This window comes from Gymnodraco acuticeps, unplaced genomic scaffold, assembly GCF_902827175.1.
Source record: "Gymnodraco acuticeps unplaced genomic scaffold, fGymAcu1.1, whole genome shotgun sequence".
Classification (NCBI taxonomy): Eukaryota; Metazoa; Chordata; class Actinopteri; order Perciformes; family Bathydraconidae; genus Gymnodraco; species Gymnodraco acuticeps.
The window spans coordinates 372,340-390,308 of record NW_022990054.1 but is presented as its reverse complement, the minus strand read 5'-3'; the positions used below and the strand labels follow the sequence as shown (position 1 = coordinate 390,308).

The following is a 17,969-nucleotide window of genomic DNA, read 5'->3' as shown; positions in this document are numbered from 1 at the left end:
TTTTCTTTGGTAAAAGTGTTTTGCTAATGTAATTTTGTTTTATAAAATGTACATTTGTTTTATAAAATGTACATTTGTTTTATAAAATGTACATTTGTCTCAAGCTTTGTTAAAGTGTTTCACACTTTGTAATTGTCGATTTCCCTTCTCAGCCACCGTATGCAAGTGCTTTTTCAGAGTTCCCATCAACAGACAGAAAACAAAACAAACTCCCTACAAATGGTACATAGGTTAAATTAACAAATGAAAAAGGAAAAAGTTATTATATACTGTACTTACTTTAAGTGTTACAGCAGCTGCTTTGATAATGAAATCATTAACAGACACTTTGATTTGATCTGAAAAGAGACAAGAAAATACATTTGTTAGAACGGTTTATGCAACAAATGGACACATGAACATTTATTTTGTGAAGTGTGACACAGCTGCATATTGAAAATAAATGATACAATACATTCCATCCGGGGGAAATCTTCTAAATCACCTATCTCTCTATACGAGTCACTATTTGCTCGCTCCTCTCTGTGGGATGTGTTTTGGCCTGGCATCGCTGCCAACTTGTACCAGTGTCCATTAGTGCGGTACCAGACGGTTATGAATGCTGTGAGCGGCATGATTAACGAGCTAACCGTGAAATCGCGCTGCTTCTGAACAATGAGAGACCACAAAAACAACCGGGCAGAGAATCCCTCAGTACACACACAACCTCGCTAATAGGTCTGGAATGGCCGCCCCATTTCCTCCATCACTGAGACAGGACCCAGAGAGATTTACCGTTTGTTTGACAGCCGGGCACAGTTAGGCTAAATAAGGCCAATATGTGATAGTGTGTTGAACCAAATGTTTAAAAATAGGAAAAAATTGGTAAAGCACTCTTGCTATATCAACAGAAAATGTACCAAAGTAAGCAACGGTCACATTTTAGGAATCCATGGAAAGAAGCCGTTAAAGATACATATTTTCTTGGCTGAATGCAGCAAAATGCTGAAGAGTTTTGACACATAAGCAATGTTCTCTTTCTGTGGTTGTGGTGTGAATCTCCCTTCCCCTAAAACACAAACACACATCCTGATGGGTGTTGCACAAGACACTGCGGTTAGCTCAATCACAGTTGCTAGGTAAGTGTGTGAGGCATAGAAAGTCACAAAGCAGCTTGACAAAGCACGACCAAAACACTGCTAGTAATTTATTTATTCTACTTAAACTCAAGTTTTCAATCCATCCATACAGTACCTAACAAACTGATACTGTGTGGATAGTCTTTTAAATAATTTGAATACTGAGGTGCACCAAAGAGTAAACACTCCAACAAATCCACTGTGAACCATAGAGAAACGATTACTTTGCTTCAGTATTTACTTCCTCTAAGCAAAAAGGAACATCCTTATGAATACAGTCGTACTATTATGACTGCAAAACAGCTTCCATTAACTTACTTGCTCATTTACTACGTTTCATAGTTAGGTGCTGGATCTGGACTAAATGGATGTTGTCTTATCGGCCTTACAATAAGTTGTACAGAATAAAGAAACATTTAATCTTGTCATTCAGATAAGGATTTTTCCAAGATACGTACTATTAAGTCATTTTCACCTTAATTAATCTTAATAATCCATACGACATGTGAACCCTCACCTACCCATGCCATGCCAGGTTATTAGACACAGGATGGAGAGAGATACTGGTTTGAACCAGAGCTACATGACCAACCTGAGACCTCATGTACCAGAGCTCCTCTAAAATGCAAAAGACTTCTTTGTCAAGAGGACAGTCATGTGAAAAACCCTGAAATCTGCAACTTCATGGACATTTTCCCTTGGAATAAGACATTCACTCAAGACATGACACTTACATGTGAAGAATAGCGCCAATGTACAAACACTCCCTCAAAGTTGAGTGTTTCTTTTTTTTTTTTTACCTCGGGCCAAGTCTTTGCGGAGACTCATGACCGCCGCCATGTCACAGTCTACGGACGCATACGAATGGGGGATGGTGGTCTTCGATTGCGTTAGCCTTTGAGCAATAATTCGACGGACATTCGAGGCTGGGATCTCAGTGAAAGTGCCCTGAGGAAGACAAGGGGAGGGAGGGGGAGGTAAATAGTTGAATGAGGAGAAAGGGCAAGGGACGAGAAAAAGATTGATAGCTGGAAATATCTCAGCTGTCATCAATCACTCAAAGAATGCATTGTGTTAACAGTGTAAAGAAACTATTGACAACCTTGGTTTTAATACAGTGTTTCCCCTACCATTGTCTTGGAGGGGCGCTGCGCCCCGCGCCCCCCCTGAAATTCAAGGTGTTTAATTTTTTTTTAATTGTTTTAACCAAATTGCAACTAATCTATATCTACTGTCATTTTTCACATTGAGCATGTGCTCTTTTATTAAATAAACTAAACGCTTTCATTTTAAGTTGTGAGTTTAGTGTTTTTGACCCTAAGAAACACTGATGCACTAATCAATAACAATAATCCACAGCTCCTCTCTCTGCTCCAGAGGATTAAAAAAAATATATATCCCAATGCCACCCCCCCCCACCCCCGCTCAGGCAGCACCCCCCCACAGCAGTAAACCTAGGGGAAACACTGTAATGTGTTAATTATTTAATGATAGAATCAATGTTTTTTGTCAAATATGTGGTTGTTATTACTCTGTTTAGACATCAAAAAGTCATATTTTACAGCATAAAAATAATAATAATAAAGACCGGACAGAATATGGTGTAATAACTATCAATGACTTGGTGGGTGTAAGTACAAGTAGCATCACAATATGAAAATATATCAGTTTTTTTTGGAAAATAAGTGTATTTTGTGGTTTTGCAAACGCTGCACAATATACTTTTGATGCACTTCAATTCAGGGGCGAGCAATCAATATGAAACAAAATCAAATGCCCATTTAAAATTAGTTACATTTACAGTATATCAACTCAGAAAAACAACTAATATATGATTAGTCAATGTTATTATGGGGTTCTTCAGACATTATAATGAAAAACAGTATATTCATAGATCTAGAGCTACGTTGCTTATTTCAAAGTACAATTATCTGTTAAATATTTCAAAATATGAGCATATCTTATAAATAATGATATGTATTGATGTTCTCCATATACATCAATAATATTGGATCGTTAGTCGTTGTATTGATTTATAAATATCCCGATCGATGGAATCTAACACCTCCATTAATAATGAGCCCAGTCCATGTGCTCCGAGGCAAACAGATATATAAAGGGATAGGACTACAAGAGTTAAAATGCCAACTGCAGTCATGAAATACTTAAAATGGTCCTTCATCATTCCTATTAGGGCACTGACACAAGTCAAAAGTTGGAGGAGTCATTTAGGGCCTGTGGCTAATGACACTTTATTTATTTATTTGTACTATCACAAAACAGACACCATAATGAGCAAGTGTTTTTGTGAGAAAGAGATAGTGTGAGGCGTGCTCACCGGTGCTCCTGGTTTCCCTGGCACAGAGAGAGGAGGGATGTTGGGTCTGCTGCCTGGGGGCGGGGGGGCAGCTGCCGGGGTGGGGGCCGGACTCGGGGCAGCGGGGGCTGGAGCTGCTTTGGCGGCGGGAGATATCTTCAAGAGATTCAATACATCCCTGTTTAAGAGAAACAAAAAACAAAAGATATAACACATGATTTTTAAAAAAATATTCACTTGAATATGAATTCATACAATCATTTAGTGTTTCTATATTATATTGGTATTATTCTCTAAAAAGATACCCAAAACACAAACTGCCAACTTTTTGATGGCAGGTTTGCATTGGTGATAACCGGAGGAAGAGATACTTCTGTCTTTAGGCTTCACTTTTTATTAATGTGCAGGTATGCATTCTTTATACACATTTTAATACCATTTTGAGTCGGCCACTTGTGGTGTAAGTGAAAATAGAGGTTCAACAAGCTATAAATATATGGAAAAAAAAACTATAGAAATCAACACTCACTAACATGGTCTAACACATTGGGTCAGAACAAGATAAAATATGCAAGATGTTAATAAAAGTGAATTCACAAACATTTACACGGGAACAAATGTTTCTAGACATATTTTCCAGACTGCAATGCTTTTGTTTTATTTGGGTTTATTTTTGTTGACGTGCGAAATGCACTGAGTCCCAGTGTGCCTCTGTAAACACATGAGCGATGCCGTTTCAAGCTTCTGGCAAACTTTTTTCTTTTATGCTGTATTTTATCTACATTTCTAGATTTGTTTTAACCTTTATTTTACCCGGATGGCCTCATTTCTGCTTTGAAAGCTAAATCCAACAAACTTCCTTTTGAATGATGAAACCCTGTCACTTTGTTTTGCGCTGACCAATATAAATGACATGATGTATGAAAAAACACTGGCATAGTTTATGATGGTACAATAATACATTATTCACTAATTTGCTCCCACTTGGCAAGCTTATAAGCAGCACTGTGGTAGTTGTATCTGGGTTGTATTTGTGTCAGGCTTGTAGACAGAGGTAACTTTCGGCTATCCTCCAGTGGATGGGTGTCATGAGAATAATTTGCCAGTTACAAACAAACCCCATCAGGGTAAGGCTAGACAGGATCAGGTGTCAGCTGCAGCAAGGGACAGATATATTCAAAACATTGGCTTCATTATACTTCCCCTGTCAAGGCGAGCCATAGACATCCATACTTTTTAAACAGCATATCTTCCTAAGGCCCTACAATATAATAGCAAAGGCCATTTATTTTTTGGTATAGCCAGTTATAAATTGCAGTGTTAATCTAATTCCCCACTAATCCCACGGCTAACAGAGATCCTTTCTACCTCGAGCGTACAATAAAAAGCCAGTATCATTAAGCTTGTTATTAGAATACAATCTATTACATTACACTTCCCCATAAGACATACAGAAAGCATTTCACAGATTAAGGTCTCTTCTATTATGTTATTTTAGACTATTTTAATTGGTCTGAATCTTGCAGAACTGAAGTGTATACAGGGAAAGGAGAAAGGTTATGAAGAAGGGAATCTCAATTTAGTGAAAGCTCTGCCATGGATTTGTTCCCCCCCCCTATTCAGCAGTGAGAGGTAGGAGGGGCAGGTATCAGGTGTGCCTGCTTGAAGTGCTGTGGTTCCAGTTCAGTGCTCTGGGGTCCACCTACCCACAAGCATCCACTCTTTTGTCTGGACCAGCTGCCTCTGACCTACACATGTAGCCGGGAACCGTCTGGGCCCCACAGCTATTTTTCTACACTTCCCACTCTGAGCTGTATGTTTTTATTTCCTTTTAGCGCACTAGCTCCTCCCTCTCCTTTTCACTGATAGGATTATTTGTTTGTGGAAGGAGTAAGGACTGAGGTTTCATGGAAATCCCCCAGATAACCTGAGAGTAGCACAACAATGGTTTAATGATTACTGAGCGCCACATTAAAAAGAAGAAAAGAAAGCATTGAAAAGGGTAGAGAGCAAGGACATTGAGACATATATTATAAATAAAAGGTTATAAAACAACAGTAAAAGTAAAGACAATACAAAGATCCAAATGACTGAGTTGTGTAAACTCCACCATATCCTTCAATGACAATGCATTAAGAATATCCAATAAAAGTTCAAGAGGAAGGCAAGTCAACAGCAGCCTTCAGTGGACACTTGTGGATGATGCCATAGATACCGTTTGTGTAGCTGGTTGGCATGCACTTTTAACACTGACCATGTATACCCGTACTGACAGCCAAGGCAAAGGAGCCTCTGTAAGACTGGGAGAGGATGAGTAGAATATTAAAGAGGGAATGAGGACGGACGGACACACACACGCGGGCACACACACACAAAGTTTGTCTTCTACTGCCACCTAGGACAGGCTAGGGTAAAGAGAGGGGTTGTAGTCAGGCTTTACTGGACTGTGTTAAAAATATAAAACTTATGGACAATCTTAAATAGTAGTTAATTGAAGACTATGCTTCGGTGTGACTGGTCATTTTCTACTAACAATTATAGATAATGAAGACTTGAGTAAAATAAGAAGAGAAGCCTCACACATGACAGTAACTACACTTATCCCAACATTTGCATTGCAGAAGTTGGCAGTAAGTGTTGCAGCAAGGGCTTTTTGTAACAATTCATGACTATACAAAACATAATAACAACACTGTAGGGAACACATAACAGGCTTTGACTTTTGATTTTATATGTGTTTGTCATTAGCAGGTATTCTGAGTAATTTGAAGTAATGTTTGAACTTCAGCTAAACTGCAGTTCTGGTGCTGTACATGCCAGAGAGTCGGGGATCAACAACATATCTCTTTGTTATAACATGCCTGGGCTGGTCAAGGTCAAACTAAACTACTCTTTAGGGACAGCCTATTGCTATGTAATCCCTTTTTGTAAGTTAAGAAGTCACAGATCAAAACAACAATTTTAGATGTTGCATAAAAAGCATCAACTTGAAATAAACAAAAGTTTCAGCGTGATACATTTGCATTAAAGCAACACTTGGATCAAACCAACAAGCAAAACCAATACAGCTGCCTATAGCCAACAGTAACACTTACAAATAGCTTACAGCTGCTACAAGAGGCTGACAGCTTGAAGCTAATTGGATTCACTGTTGGAGTTCCAAAGTGTATCATGCTTTAACCACCGTAATAATTCATGCTTAATATGTGAAATCAAAAGGGTACAATGAATATATGCAGTTGTAAAGCAACTGAAAACTTGCTTTTATTTATAAAGTTATAGCCTTACATTTTTTTATCATTCATTAGAAATTGAAAGGGCTTTATACGTCATGGGTTTCTCCTCAGTGTCACGTCTCCTTAACAACGCGAGTGTTCTGTTGCATTTAAACAAGTTACGGTCATATATTCATTATGTGGTATGGACCACAATGAGGTAAACATTTTTGAAACCGTTCCATCCTTGTGTTCTCATTGCCTATTGGCTAATATTTATGACATTGGTTGGGGAGAAAAAAGTAACAGAAATGTGTTCTTTGTACCCAATTTGTATTTAAACCTTGTCGGGGATTATATAACATGCCATGATCTCATTCCTGGTTTGCGTGACCTCTTGGTATTCATGCCCACTATAGAAGAGGGGCCTCACTAGAGAAGAGGGTGGAATGGGAGGGGTACCTTTCCCTGGTTTCAGTTTTATCTGATGTAACAAGGGACAAAGGAAGAGAAATGGGGTCTATTCTGCCCTCTCATGAAGAAGCTTAGCCTATGTGAGCTATTTGGTTTCCAACAAGAGCACAACTGTTCAGTCTCACAACACACCTAAGCTAATAGCCTATATGTCCGGATCTTCTTTGATCAAAATGAACATATCTTAAAACCTATAGACTAAAAGGATAACACCAATAGAAAAACGTTGCCACAAATGGTTTCTCCACTTTTCCCAAATAGTTAGGAAACAGTTTAAAAAGGAAGTTTAATTTGTTTATCATCATATTTGATTTTCTTATTATGATCTATTAGCAAATTTTACCAAATAATAAACATTGTAATCATCAGGTTCTATTCATGAAGTTAGGCATTCAACACACTTAAAGCTACATGAAAAAAGAGAAAGAATACACTCTTTACTTATTTTTGTCTGTGGCTTTGCCAGCTAACAGCACATCATTATATTAAAAAGGTTTTCTTAGCATGCTGTACAGTGTTTTTATTAAACCTCTGGTGTCCAGTCTTTTATCCCCTGCAGTACATTACTTTCTTTCAGCAGCAGCTTTTTTTTTCTGAAGACATTCTCAGCTAATTAACCAGCAGAGGAGTCTGTGAGTATATCGGCGAGCCAATCCTGAGTCCAACGAATGGTTGAATTAACCGAACAAGCATCCCAAATCAAACCATTTGGATATAATTAAAACTACATTATTAATTGAACAATTTAATCTTCAAAATCTAGAAAACACACACACAGCAGAGAACATGCCCTTATTCATTAACCTAGACAATTATATCTTAATGGCAAATAAAGAGGGACAAAAACACTGAAATTGCATTTTCTCAGCAGTGTTGTGATTGTAATTGTGTTGGCAGAGTTAAAAAAAACAATTTGATTACATAATGGCGCTCAATAGAAGCTTTCAGTGGTAAACACATTAATTATTAGGATTAATAAATAAGGTGTTTGTATTCACACACACTGTTGGGGTAAAACTGTAAATGCATCTTTTAATGATCCTTTCTGTATCTCAAATTCAGAAGTTATTATTTGTTGCCTTTTGGTTTATAAAGCTTCAAATACATTTCTCCTATACTGTCTAAGACATACATCTCGGAAAACATATGGTCTGCGTTTCTATGGTCACCAGTGGGTTCTGGAGACAGGGTTGCTATGGCGACTGAAGTTGCTTAATGAGATTCCCCAGCAGGGTGTTAGGTGGGTAAGGAGAGTATTCAATCAGGTCCCTTCTGACAGCATGTGTGTGTGTGTGTGTGTGTGTGTGTGTGTGTGTGTGTGTGTGTGTGTGTGTGTGTGTGTGTGTGTGTGTGTGTGTGTTCACAGCTTCCTGTAGTGTGAATTCGCCACATAACAGGATTAAAGAACGTGAAATCTTAACCATCTCGCATTTTTTTCACTTATCTAGTCTCCCCCACATTTTTGTTGTGTTTCACACTGCCTACACATTGGCTCTAACCCGCCTTGCCCTGATCAGTTCCCCTCAGAGGAACTTCAGTGTTATGTTGGCCACCAGGGGACCCTACCATCTGTGCCCTTAGGCTTGTTACTATAGTAAACAAGCAAAGCTGCCACACAGAGGTTGCGCTAGACTTTTTTGCATTGTAACATTTCCGTCAAAATGACTGTTAGCGCCGTGTTATGCATGCCCACTGCACCTCGCGGGATGGCGCACAGCGTAAAGCAAATACTCAGACATTTCAATGATCTGTTCGGCAAAGTTAGGTTTGGAAACTGTATAATTTCCTTTTGGGCGGGCATGCATAACACGGCATAACACCTCGCTGCAAGGAAACTGTGGCGCTGTTCTGAGTTTGTTCTAATCTGTCAAAATGACGGACGGCTTTCAGATTTTTCCGTCATTGTTAAAAAAAATCCGTCATAGACGGAAAATATACGGTTAACGCAACCTCTGCACATCACTGTAAAAAAAATGTAAAAAAATAAGTTTAACACCATAAGCGTAAGACTAATATCTTCATCATTAATTCTTGACCTGTTTGATTGGTCTGCATGGCCTGCATTTTGCTTTCTCTCTTCTTTCACCGGAATAAAGGAAAAAGCTAATAAACGAATCAAAACAGGATGTCAATGATAAAATGTATCTTGCTAAAAAACTCTTAATTTATCACGCTGATTAAATGTTAAGTGTGTGATAGGCCGTGTTAGCATTAATAGACTTCATAAATAATTACAAACTCCACCTCAAAATCCTATAAAATTCAATTGAATTACATAGTAAAGCAAAAGAAAATTGTCAAAACTATTTTCATCAACATCAAGACAGATTATTTTGTGTCTTATAACCTTAGTCTGGGCCTGATGAAGTTAATGTCTGCTTGTTGGTAAATGTCAGCAGGGAGGTTCTATATCATACCTACTTTCATTAAGCAGGCTAACAGGTCTTAGAGCTAATCCATTCATCCGTACTCACTCCTTGGTGATAAGTCCTCTTGGTCCTGTGGCTGTGGCCAATTTAGGTTCTAAACCATGGGTGTCCAGGATATGTCTGGCAGCTGGACTCAGACGCAACCTGGATGAGGACGAGAGAGTCAGGAATCATTTTATAATAGTTTTAACTTCCAACTTTTGCTTTAAAACGGCCAAACATGAATGGTTATGGCTTTAATCATTGAAAAACACAAAATGTATTTATCTTCGCAGAGAGAATAGTGAGTACCCAATTAACCAAATTAAATCCTGGTCCAGCAAAAGGTTACATTAAGCATTTCAGTCTAGCTTTAGGACATCACTGACTGTGTGCTCATTAAAACGTCAAAGCACCTTTAGCTTAGCTCAGATACCATGTTCTGTTTCAGTTCTACTTAACCTGACTGCTGTAATAAAGCCCATCTCAGTATCCTTTGCCTGATAATCTTGCCTGCCCCGCAACTCATCCATCTTTCATCTATCAACCCTGCCAAGCCGATGCAGCCGAGGTGCAAAACAGAAATGTGGAAGGGCTCAGCGTAAAATGTTTGCATAACAAATAGGGCCTGTTTTTACTGCGGTGCCTCTTTTGCTTTCCAAAAGAGTATCTATAGTGTACATAGGCTAGGTAGGATCTCACACACGTTTGAATGTGAACTGGGGAAATTCATCTTACTTTATGTACAGGTGAATACTGTACAACCTGAAATCCTCATGGCTGTATGGCAAAAGGGTGGGGCTTAAGATAATACCTTATGTATCATGTCACTAGTCCTTACCATGGCCTGAGTTAGAGCTAATCTTGCATTAACCATATGAGCTGATATGCAACTCAAATGACAATTAAAGGTGGGGTAGGTAAGTTTGAGAAACCGGCTCGAGATACACTTTTTGTTATATTCCATGGAATGCTCTTAACATCCCGATAGCAATGAATATCTTAAGTGCTTTGACAAAAAATCCATTAAAAAATGTCATCTGTGGAAGCCGTAGTACTGTAAAAAGTACAACCAATTTTAGTTTTGGGGCTGAAATGGGAGGCATATGAATCCTGTTTAAGGCTAAATTGCAAGTTTAAATGAAGAAATTAGGCACATTCGTACATCAGCATCTAACACAGAGGAAGGCAACACTCACGGTCCCGACGTGGCCCGTTTTGGGGGAGTAACTGGAGAGGGGGCAGCAGTTGGCACAACTGGGGCCGCGGCTGCCTCTGGAGCAGGTGGAGCTGCAGGTGGAGCTGCAGCATCTGGAGGGGGCATCTCAACCTGCTTCCAGTCCTGCCCTTCCTCCACCATGAGGGCAATGAGAGTGCCAAGGGGCACGTTGCGACTTCCCTCCTCCATCTGTAAAGAGGGTGAGAGATGCACATACACAGTGAGGGGAGTGATTAGCAGTCACTTCTTAAGTGCAACTGAATTAACTAAATGGAAATGTCTCTTCAACAATTATAAAGAAACATGGATGAAGGAACAGTGGTTCTAAAATTGATCAGTTATACATTGGTCATTGAATAACTGATACATATTTGGACAGGCATTATTAGGAGACCTCTTGAAAAATCACTGCCTTCTCAATCGCACCAATTTCCATCGATCCTGTTTCCCCCTTGTTACCTGCACAAATCATACGAAAACCCAGCTGTGCTGCAATAGGTTCTTGGAGTGCTATGGATGTGTTTTCATGCTGTTCAAAGCTGTCAGCTATTGATTCACTATCTTGTTGAGGAGTAATCCAAATCCACTGCAAGCCTTGCGCTATCCTCCCCGAGCAGTGCAAGGTGTTGTTCCTTGGTCAATATTGATCAGTTCAAATCAAAGGCCAGGCACAATACACAGGGCTGGGCAGCTGCACTTCGTCTATATCAAAACAAGGTATCCACTTAGTGAGCTGCCTCCTAAAGGTGTAGCTCAATATCAGAAGACACAACAGAAATAGGAAGAAAAATAATAAAATTGCCAAAAGTATCCAAGTATTTTCAAAATATTTTACAATTTTACACTAAAAAGGTGCAAATTCATCAATCGATTTGTATATCCATGGTTACCAACATACTCCTCCCCAACCCCCTCCCTCTAGCAGGCCTGCAAATCAAAAGCAGCACTCTAATAATTGTATCCAGCTAACTGGAAAGAAAAGCAGAACATATGAACACCTGCCCCACAGAGCTGCAGTGGCAGGGGTATTTTGTGCTTATATAGTTTAATGCAGACCTGTAAGTATCTGTCGTACTGAGGTCCATTTACCTTGTTGATGGAATCATTAATTTTGATAGGCATCTTAGGCTCCAACATTTCTACCTAATTGGATTTTGCTGAAATGTGAAGTACTTATATATAAATAACGAGAGTGATGGAGGTGATTACAAAGCCCTAAACGACTCAAACTTAGATTTGTATTAATGACCAAACGTTCAGCGGAGTACAAACCTTAAACAACAAGTCTGATGTGTGATTAACACTGAACTGCTATAGGAAGTGTAGATAAGGGTAAGGCCTGTCAGTGAAGTGCTGATGTTCTGCTCAGTCCCAAAGGGATTTGTCGTCATGGAAGAGACTCAAGACGCAATAAACCTCCCAGAGTACCTGTGGTTTTAACGACACAAGCTCCACTGTGTTATACGATATGATGTTACAACAGCTATCAATATATCGGTGTGTAACTGAAGGGCAAAATGTAACCCCCAAAGGACTGGATCCATAACGTACTACATTACTTATTTGCCAAAATGAAGTGATGACACATTCCCACACTCTCACCATGCTAAGAGTATAGATGATGGTCACAGGAGATTATATCATAATTCTGGCATGAATGTATTAAAAAGATCAGAGGATACACAGTTTTGGATAACATATAGATTTGAACCTATCCGGAAATTGTGTTTATTCTGTGAGTGACTGGCTGCCTAACAGAATGGTGATCAATTAGATTCCTAGCTTGAGAATGTTATGTTGTTGTGCAGCTGACACTTTATCCTTAGCGCCATCCCCCACCTCTCAGGCTCAGAATGTATTTGTGGTGGTTGAACCTCAGGGACATTTTGCCTAATATTTATCCTAACCTTATTGGACGAGATCAGTGTAAATGTAACAGTCTGAGTAGATGTATGCCTATCAGAAATGGCGTATTTGGTAAAGACAATTTAGTTTAACAGTGAGCTTTGGCAGCATGTGGTTTGAGAAGAACAGTTTGATAATAGTGCAAATGTTGTTAAGATCTGAAAATAATGATAACAAAAAGTAGGTGCCATATTTTAAGATTGTAACTGCATCAAGAGTGGTTTCATTTTAAGTTCCAACACAAGATAGTCACGCACTCTGCACACCTTAATACTACCATAGTACTCCTCACAGCCAAATCATATGCACTGTTAACAGTATGCATGCTGGGTAGTTGCGCAAACAGATGCTTAGGACACTGTTGTGGTTTGGGGCTCAACACTGCCATCAAATGGTTATAGGATACATTGAAACCTATGGGAAGTATTATTAAAGCTTTCAACTCAGCTTTTGCAATGGCTCAAGTATCTGCTGTCTATTGTAAATGTGGTTTTCCTTTATGCCCAAGGCGTGAGGTAGAACAAAACGAGTGGTAAAATCCAATTTATACTGTGCGCAAGAGAAATTAGAAGAGAACATTTCATTGTGACCTCTAAAACACTTGTTGCGATCACTTAACTGCACACTTTGGGCCAGATACACTAATATGTATTATTACTTTAGTCAGATTATGATATTGTTCCAATATCATAAATGTGCATTTTGTACAATTATGAAACAGTTTATCTTGTGATAGATGGATTCAATTATATCTCTGATCTTCATGTCATGTCCTCTCACTGGCAACCATCCTTTCTCCGATGCTTCAAAAAAACGGGCTCATAACTGTTAACAAAGTCAGTCTGCTGGCCTGATCCAGTGTTATCTGCAGAGCCATCAGTTAGACTAATGATATCACAAAGCCAGCCCACAGCATTTATGAGGTTAAACCCACTTATCTGCAAACTGTTATCATAGAGCCATACAAGTCCCTGGAGTATAAACAGCTGAGATACAATAAGCTTGACCTGGACAAAATAAACTCTCTATTGGCTGAGGTTGCTGTAAAGCGTGAATTGCTATAAAACATGATTGTTCTAGGTTTGTCATTACAAAGGCATCAGATCATGGTCAAACAACGAATAGGGCTAAGCACAGATCAACCCCCGATTATATAGTGTTTGAGTATGTTAAGATATTTGGTGTGGAAATGCTCGTAAAAAGAAAAGAAGAGGAGAGAGAGTGAGATAAGGTCTGTCTGTGATTGATGGAGCATGGCAGGTATTGCACTAAGAGGATTGCCGCCACATCCTTCATTTTAGCAATACCAGGCTGTCAGTGTAATCTTGCAAATACAAAACACAATTCAAGCTGAAACTCATTCCTTCTAAGCATCATGTTTGTATAGCTTTCCAACCAAATAACCACGAGATTCTTGGTATCAAGGAACCTTTATCATACACTTTATATTGCTCTCCACTCCACTATGTCACTTTCCCAAATACACTGCTGGCTTTTGTTGAAGAAAAATATAGTCTGTAAACCAATTCAGTTCAGTCTTTCTGCCAAAAGCCTACAGGCTATTTACTCTCATTTTGAAATCTTAAAGCCAACAAAGACACAGGCTTTTCACCAAATGTGACCTAAGAATGCTGCACAGTTAGAAAGTGATTTATACCATTGATTTAGAGGTCGCTCTAAATCGATCCCGTATAGGACAGTGTGTGGTGATGAAGAGGAGGCGAAAAGGGGATGATGAATGGGAAACTGAAAGGTTGGCAGTGCTGCATGTGATGGATATATTCATCAATTTAGCCTTATATTTAAAACACCTATCCATCAGTCCTATCTGCCATACAATTCATTAGGTTAATCCCCAACTCATTCACATTACATTACATTACATTACATTGCATTTAGCTGACGCTTTTATCCAAAGCGACTTACAATAAGTACATTCGACCAGGAAGACACAACCTTGAAGAAAACAGAATCATATAAGTACATCAGGTTTCATAGAGACAAACATTTCAAGTGCTACTCAACTGGCTTTAGATAAGCCAGTCCTTTATTAGTATATAAGTGCTCTGTTAGCAGTACTTTGTTAGTAATTCTATCGCTGGAAGTGGAGTCGAAAGAGATGAGTTTTCAGTCTGCGCCGGAAGATGTGCAGGCTTACTGCTGTCCTGATTTCAATTCACAATCCTTCCTATGTACCCATCATTACATTTCTAGACGAGTACTCGCTGTTCGAAGCTTAGTAGCATTCCCCTTCGTTCTTATACAGCTGAACACAGAGGAGCAATAAACATTATATATCTGCAAATACATGCGTGTCATTTCCCAAAGGCTAGGATTGATTGTACCCAGGGCTGATTTTCAGATTGAAGCAAGGCAGTAAGAATCTGATGAGATACAGTAATCTGTGCTCATGCTGCTGATGCCCCTACCCCCAACATTCACCTCCCAATATGAGCAGAATCTATCCCCCAATTCTCTCATCCCCAACAGCTATGGTTGGTAATTGGTAGAGGGCCAGAGCAGTACTTGACCCCCATAAATAACCCCTGAGGAGCACAGGAAGTCCAACTCCTCCTGAAGCCTGCCCAGGCGTTTGGCAACAGGCTGCTAATTATGGTAGCCTCTAAATTAGAGTGAGAGACAATTACACTAGTAAGATCTAACACACTGACCCAGACAAAGTGTATGCCACATTGCCAGCGCCATGTAATGGTGCAGAAATCTCTGAAATATTGCCACTAGCTGCTGTTCTTTGTATTAACGATACACACAATATCTTACACTGAGTGAAAGAAAAAGAGCTCGGGGGCTTATCTAATGCAGACCATCTTTCTCTGCCAGCTCTAAAGCCCCTACCTCCAATTCTTGGGTGGTTGCTATGGAAACTAACTCAACCACACAGTGGCAAAGACAAGGATGAAGTAAGGGAATGTGGACTAACGGAAGCAAGTGAAAGGCAGGACAAAAACAAGAGGTATAATCCTGCAGTTTATATAAGTGACAATGACCCCTCCGCTTATTTCAGTAATTGATCAATTTAGACATTTCTGTCCGTACATGAATATGTGAGAAACGGTTGTGTTTTTGTTCATGAACAATGCATCTGCGTGCACATTTGTGATGCTCATTAGCACGTGCAGATTGTGTATTTGTTTTTTTGTAAAGGTTGCGCAAACAGACACATTGGCTAATTAAACCCCCGTCCTCTCAGGCGTCCCCAACTTGTGAACATGTCCAAAACGTCATGGCTGGGAACAAGTTGTGTTTAAAGCAATAATCAGCAACATGGAGCAAGGGTTTGTGCATGCAAGGGAATACATGCAGAAATATCTCAGTGCAATCCCATCGTTTTTTCAATAGGGAAACTGAATAAAAGTCAAATCTTGTTCAAACGACAGGGAAATCCTCCCCCTCCCTCCCTCTTAATATATTGAAGATTTCAGTGGGATCCTTCAATACAAAAGGAGGAGATAAAACATCTTCATCTTTATGTTCAGGGGGACGGACATGTGGTGGAGAACTGATGAAAGAAAAACTGATCGTTGCGTCTTCGGCAGCCTATTAAGAATTCAAACACAAATTGCACATTGGGGGGAGGGGGGTTGGTTGGAAGGAGAGAAGTATTTGTCACTATAGACACCTCGTCAAAGCTTTGCTGTCACTGTGCAGCAGATTTAACAAGCGTAGCCAATTAGCATAGGCAAGGAGGAAACCCTGACACACTCACACACAAATATTAACAGGAATATATTCTATGTACATATAAAATCCTTCCAAAAACATACCTGTTACTACTGCAAATTGCTGATTTAACATATTAAGAAGGGAAATAATAGAACAAGAATGTTCTTTAAAAAAGGACTTAACGAGTATGAGAAAAAGCAGCATTTAAAATCCTGTTGCTGACACAAATTTCGATACAAAGCATTTGAATACTTAACCACAACTTATATAGTTAAATATATCTGTAATCCCAAAACTCATCATCTTCTAGAAGAGGTTTAAGTGTGCTTTTGATTACTTACCAATATCTTTGCCATGACACCATCGTCATTAGATTCCAGGGTGACAACAGCCTTGTCGGTCTCAATCTCACAAAGGGCATCACCCGCTGCCACTGCTTCACCTGCAATATAAAAGGAAACACATTACATCATTTCAGTATAACATAAACACGTAATTGGCATAATAAGAACCCAATTCTCAAAACAATGTCTTCATTATGGGGTTTATGACCTTAGTTTAAGTGCAAATGACTCAATTTAGCTGTTATTGGAAATGCATAAATCATGACGTCCAGCAGCAGGTTCAAAACAACTAATCTTTCAGAGGGTCATTGCACACGCACAGAGAACACATTGGTTACCAACTAATGAAAGAATTCCATTGATGGGACAAAAAGGTTATGGGAGAAAATATCTGCTCGGGCTTTGGCCTACATATCAAGTGAAGAGCATAATCAATGTTTCATGGGAAAGAATGTGAGATACGGAAACGCAGCGTGTCTAAAAGAAGGCGAGATTTTTGCCTCTCCTTAGAATCCCAGAAGATTCCCACTGGTCCACGCCATGCGAGAGCTGGAATACATTACCATCTGCTTAGCAATGAAAGAGCAATTAGGAGCCACTGGTTCAATTCTTCCACGCTTATATATCCATTTTGTGCTACACCTGTTTTGGGCAACAACTTAAATGCAGTGATGCAAACACAGGTATGGTGAAAAAAGAGAGAACTATTCGAAGCAGAAAAAAAACAGCGTAATATACCATCTGACAAAGGCCTGTGCTATAATGCTTCAATTAACTGGCTATTCTTTATAATATACTCAGATCAATAGGAGACAGAGATGTGAAGTTATAAATCAAGGGTTTTTATTATTATTTACAGCAGAGGTCCTCCGAGGGCCGTACAAATTATTGAACTCAACCTCTGCTTAAAAAAACTAAAATCACAGCCCATTCATTTGGCTTTTCTTTCATGCTGTGCAAAGAAAAAGCAACCTCTTAATCCAGATATCGTACCATGACTCACGTATGCATGCATGTGCACGGTGTGGCATGACCACCAAAACAGAAAGATATGGACACAAGATGTGTGCAAATGTGTTTAGTATCCTATCCATATGAACATGATTTAAGTGGGGGGGACCTAACCCCCTCTAGGGGGGTCCGGGGACATGCTCCCCCGGGAAGATTTTTTTTTTGTTTAAATGTTGAAGTTAAAAGTATCAATCTGGTGCACTTTGAGAGCAACATGAGGAGATCTATGGATACATCTCTCAACACTAGGGTTGGGTACCGAGAACCGGTTCCA

General features: G+C 39.4%; 1 protein-coding gene across 1 annotated transcript in view; it reads right to left on the bottom strand.

Moving 5' to 3' along the window:
- The window catches only part of pdhx (pyruvate dehydrogenase complex component X), a 63,663-nt gene that overhangs the window by 20,866 nt on the left and 24,828 nt on the right, over positions 1-17,969 (bottom strand). Inside the window, exons 3-8 of the mRNA XM_034215960.1 lie at positions 16,682-16,782; positions 10,732-10,940; positions 9,599-9,697; positions 3,457-3,613; positions 1,919-2,066; positions 280-338 (exon numbers count right to left, since the gene is read on the bottom strand). Coding sequence (XP_034071851.1) covers positions 280-338; positions 1,919-2,066; positions 3,457-3,613; positions 9,599-9,697; positions 10,732-10,940; positions 16,682-16,782 — 773 coding nt within the window. The remainder of the gene's footprint in view (positions 1-279; positions 339-1,918; positions 2,067-3,456; positions 3,614-9,598; positions 9,698-10,731; positions 10,941-16,681; positions 16,783-17,969) is intronic.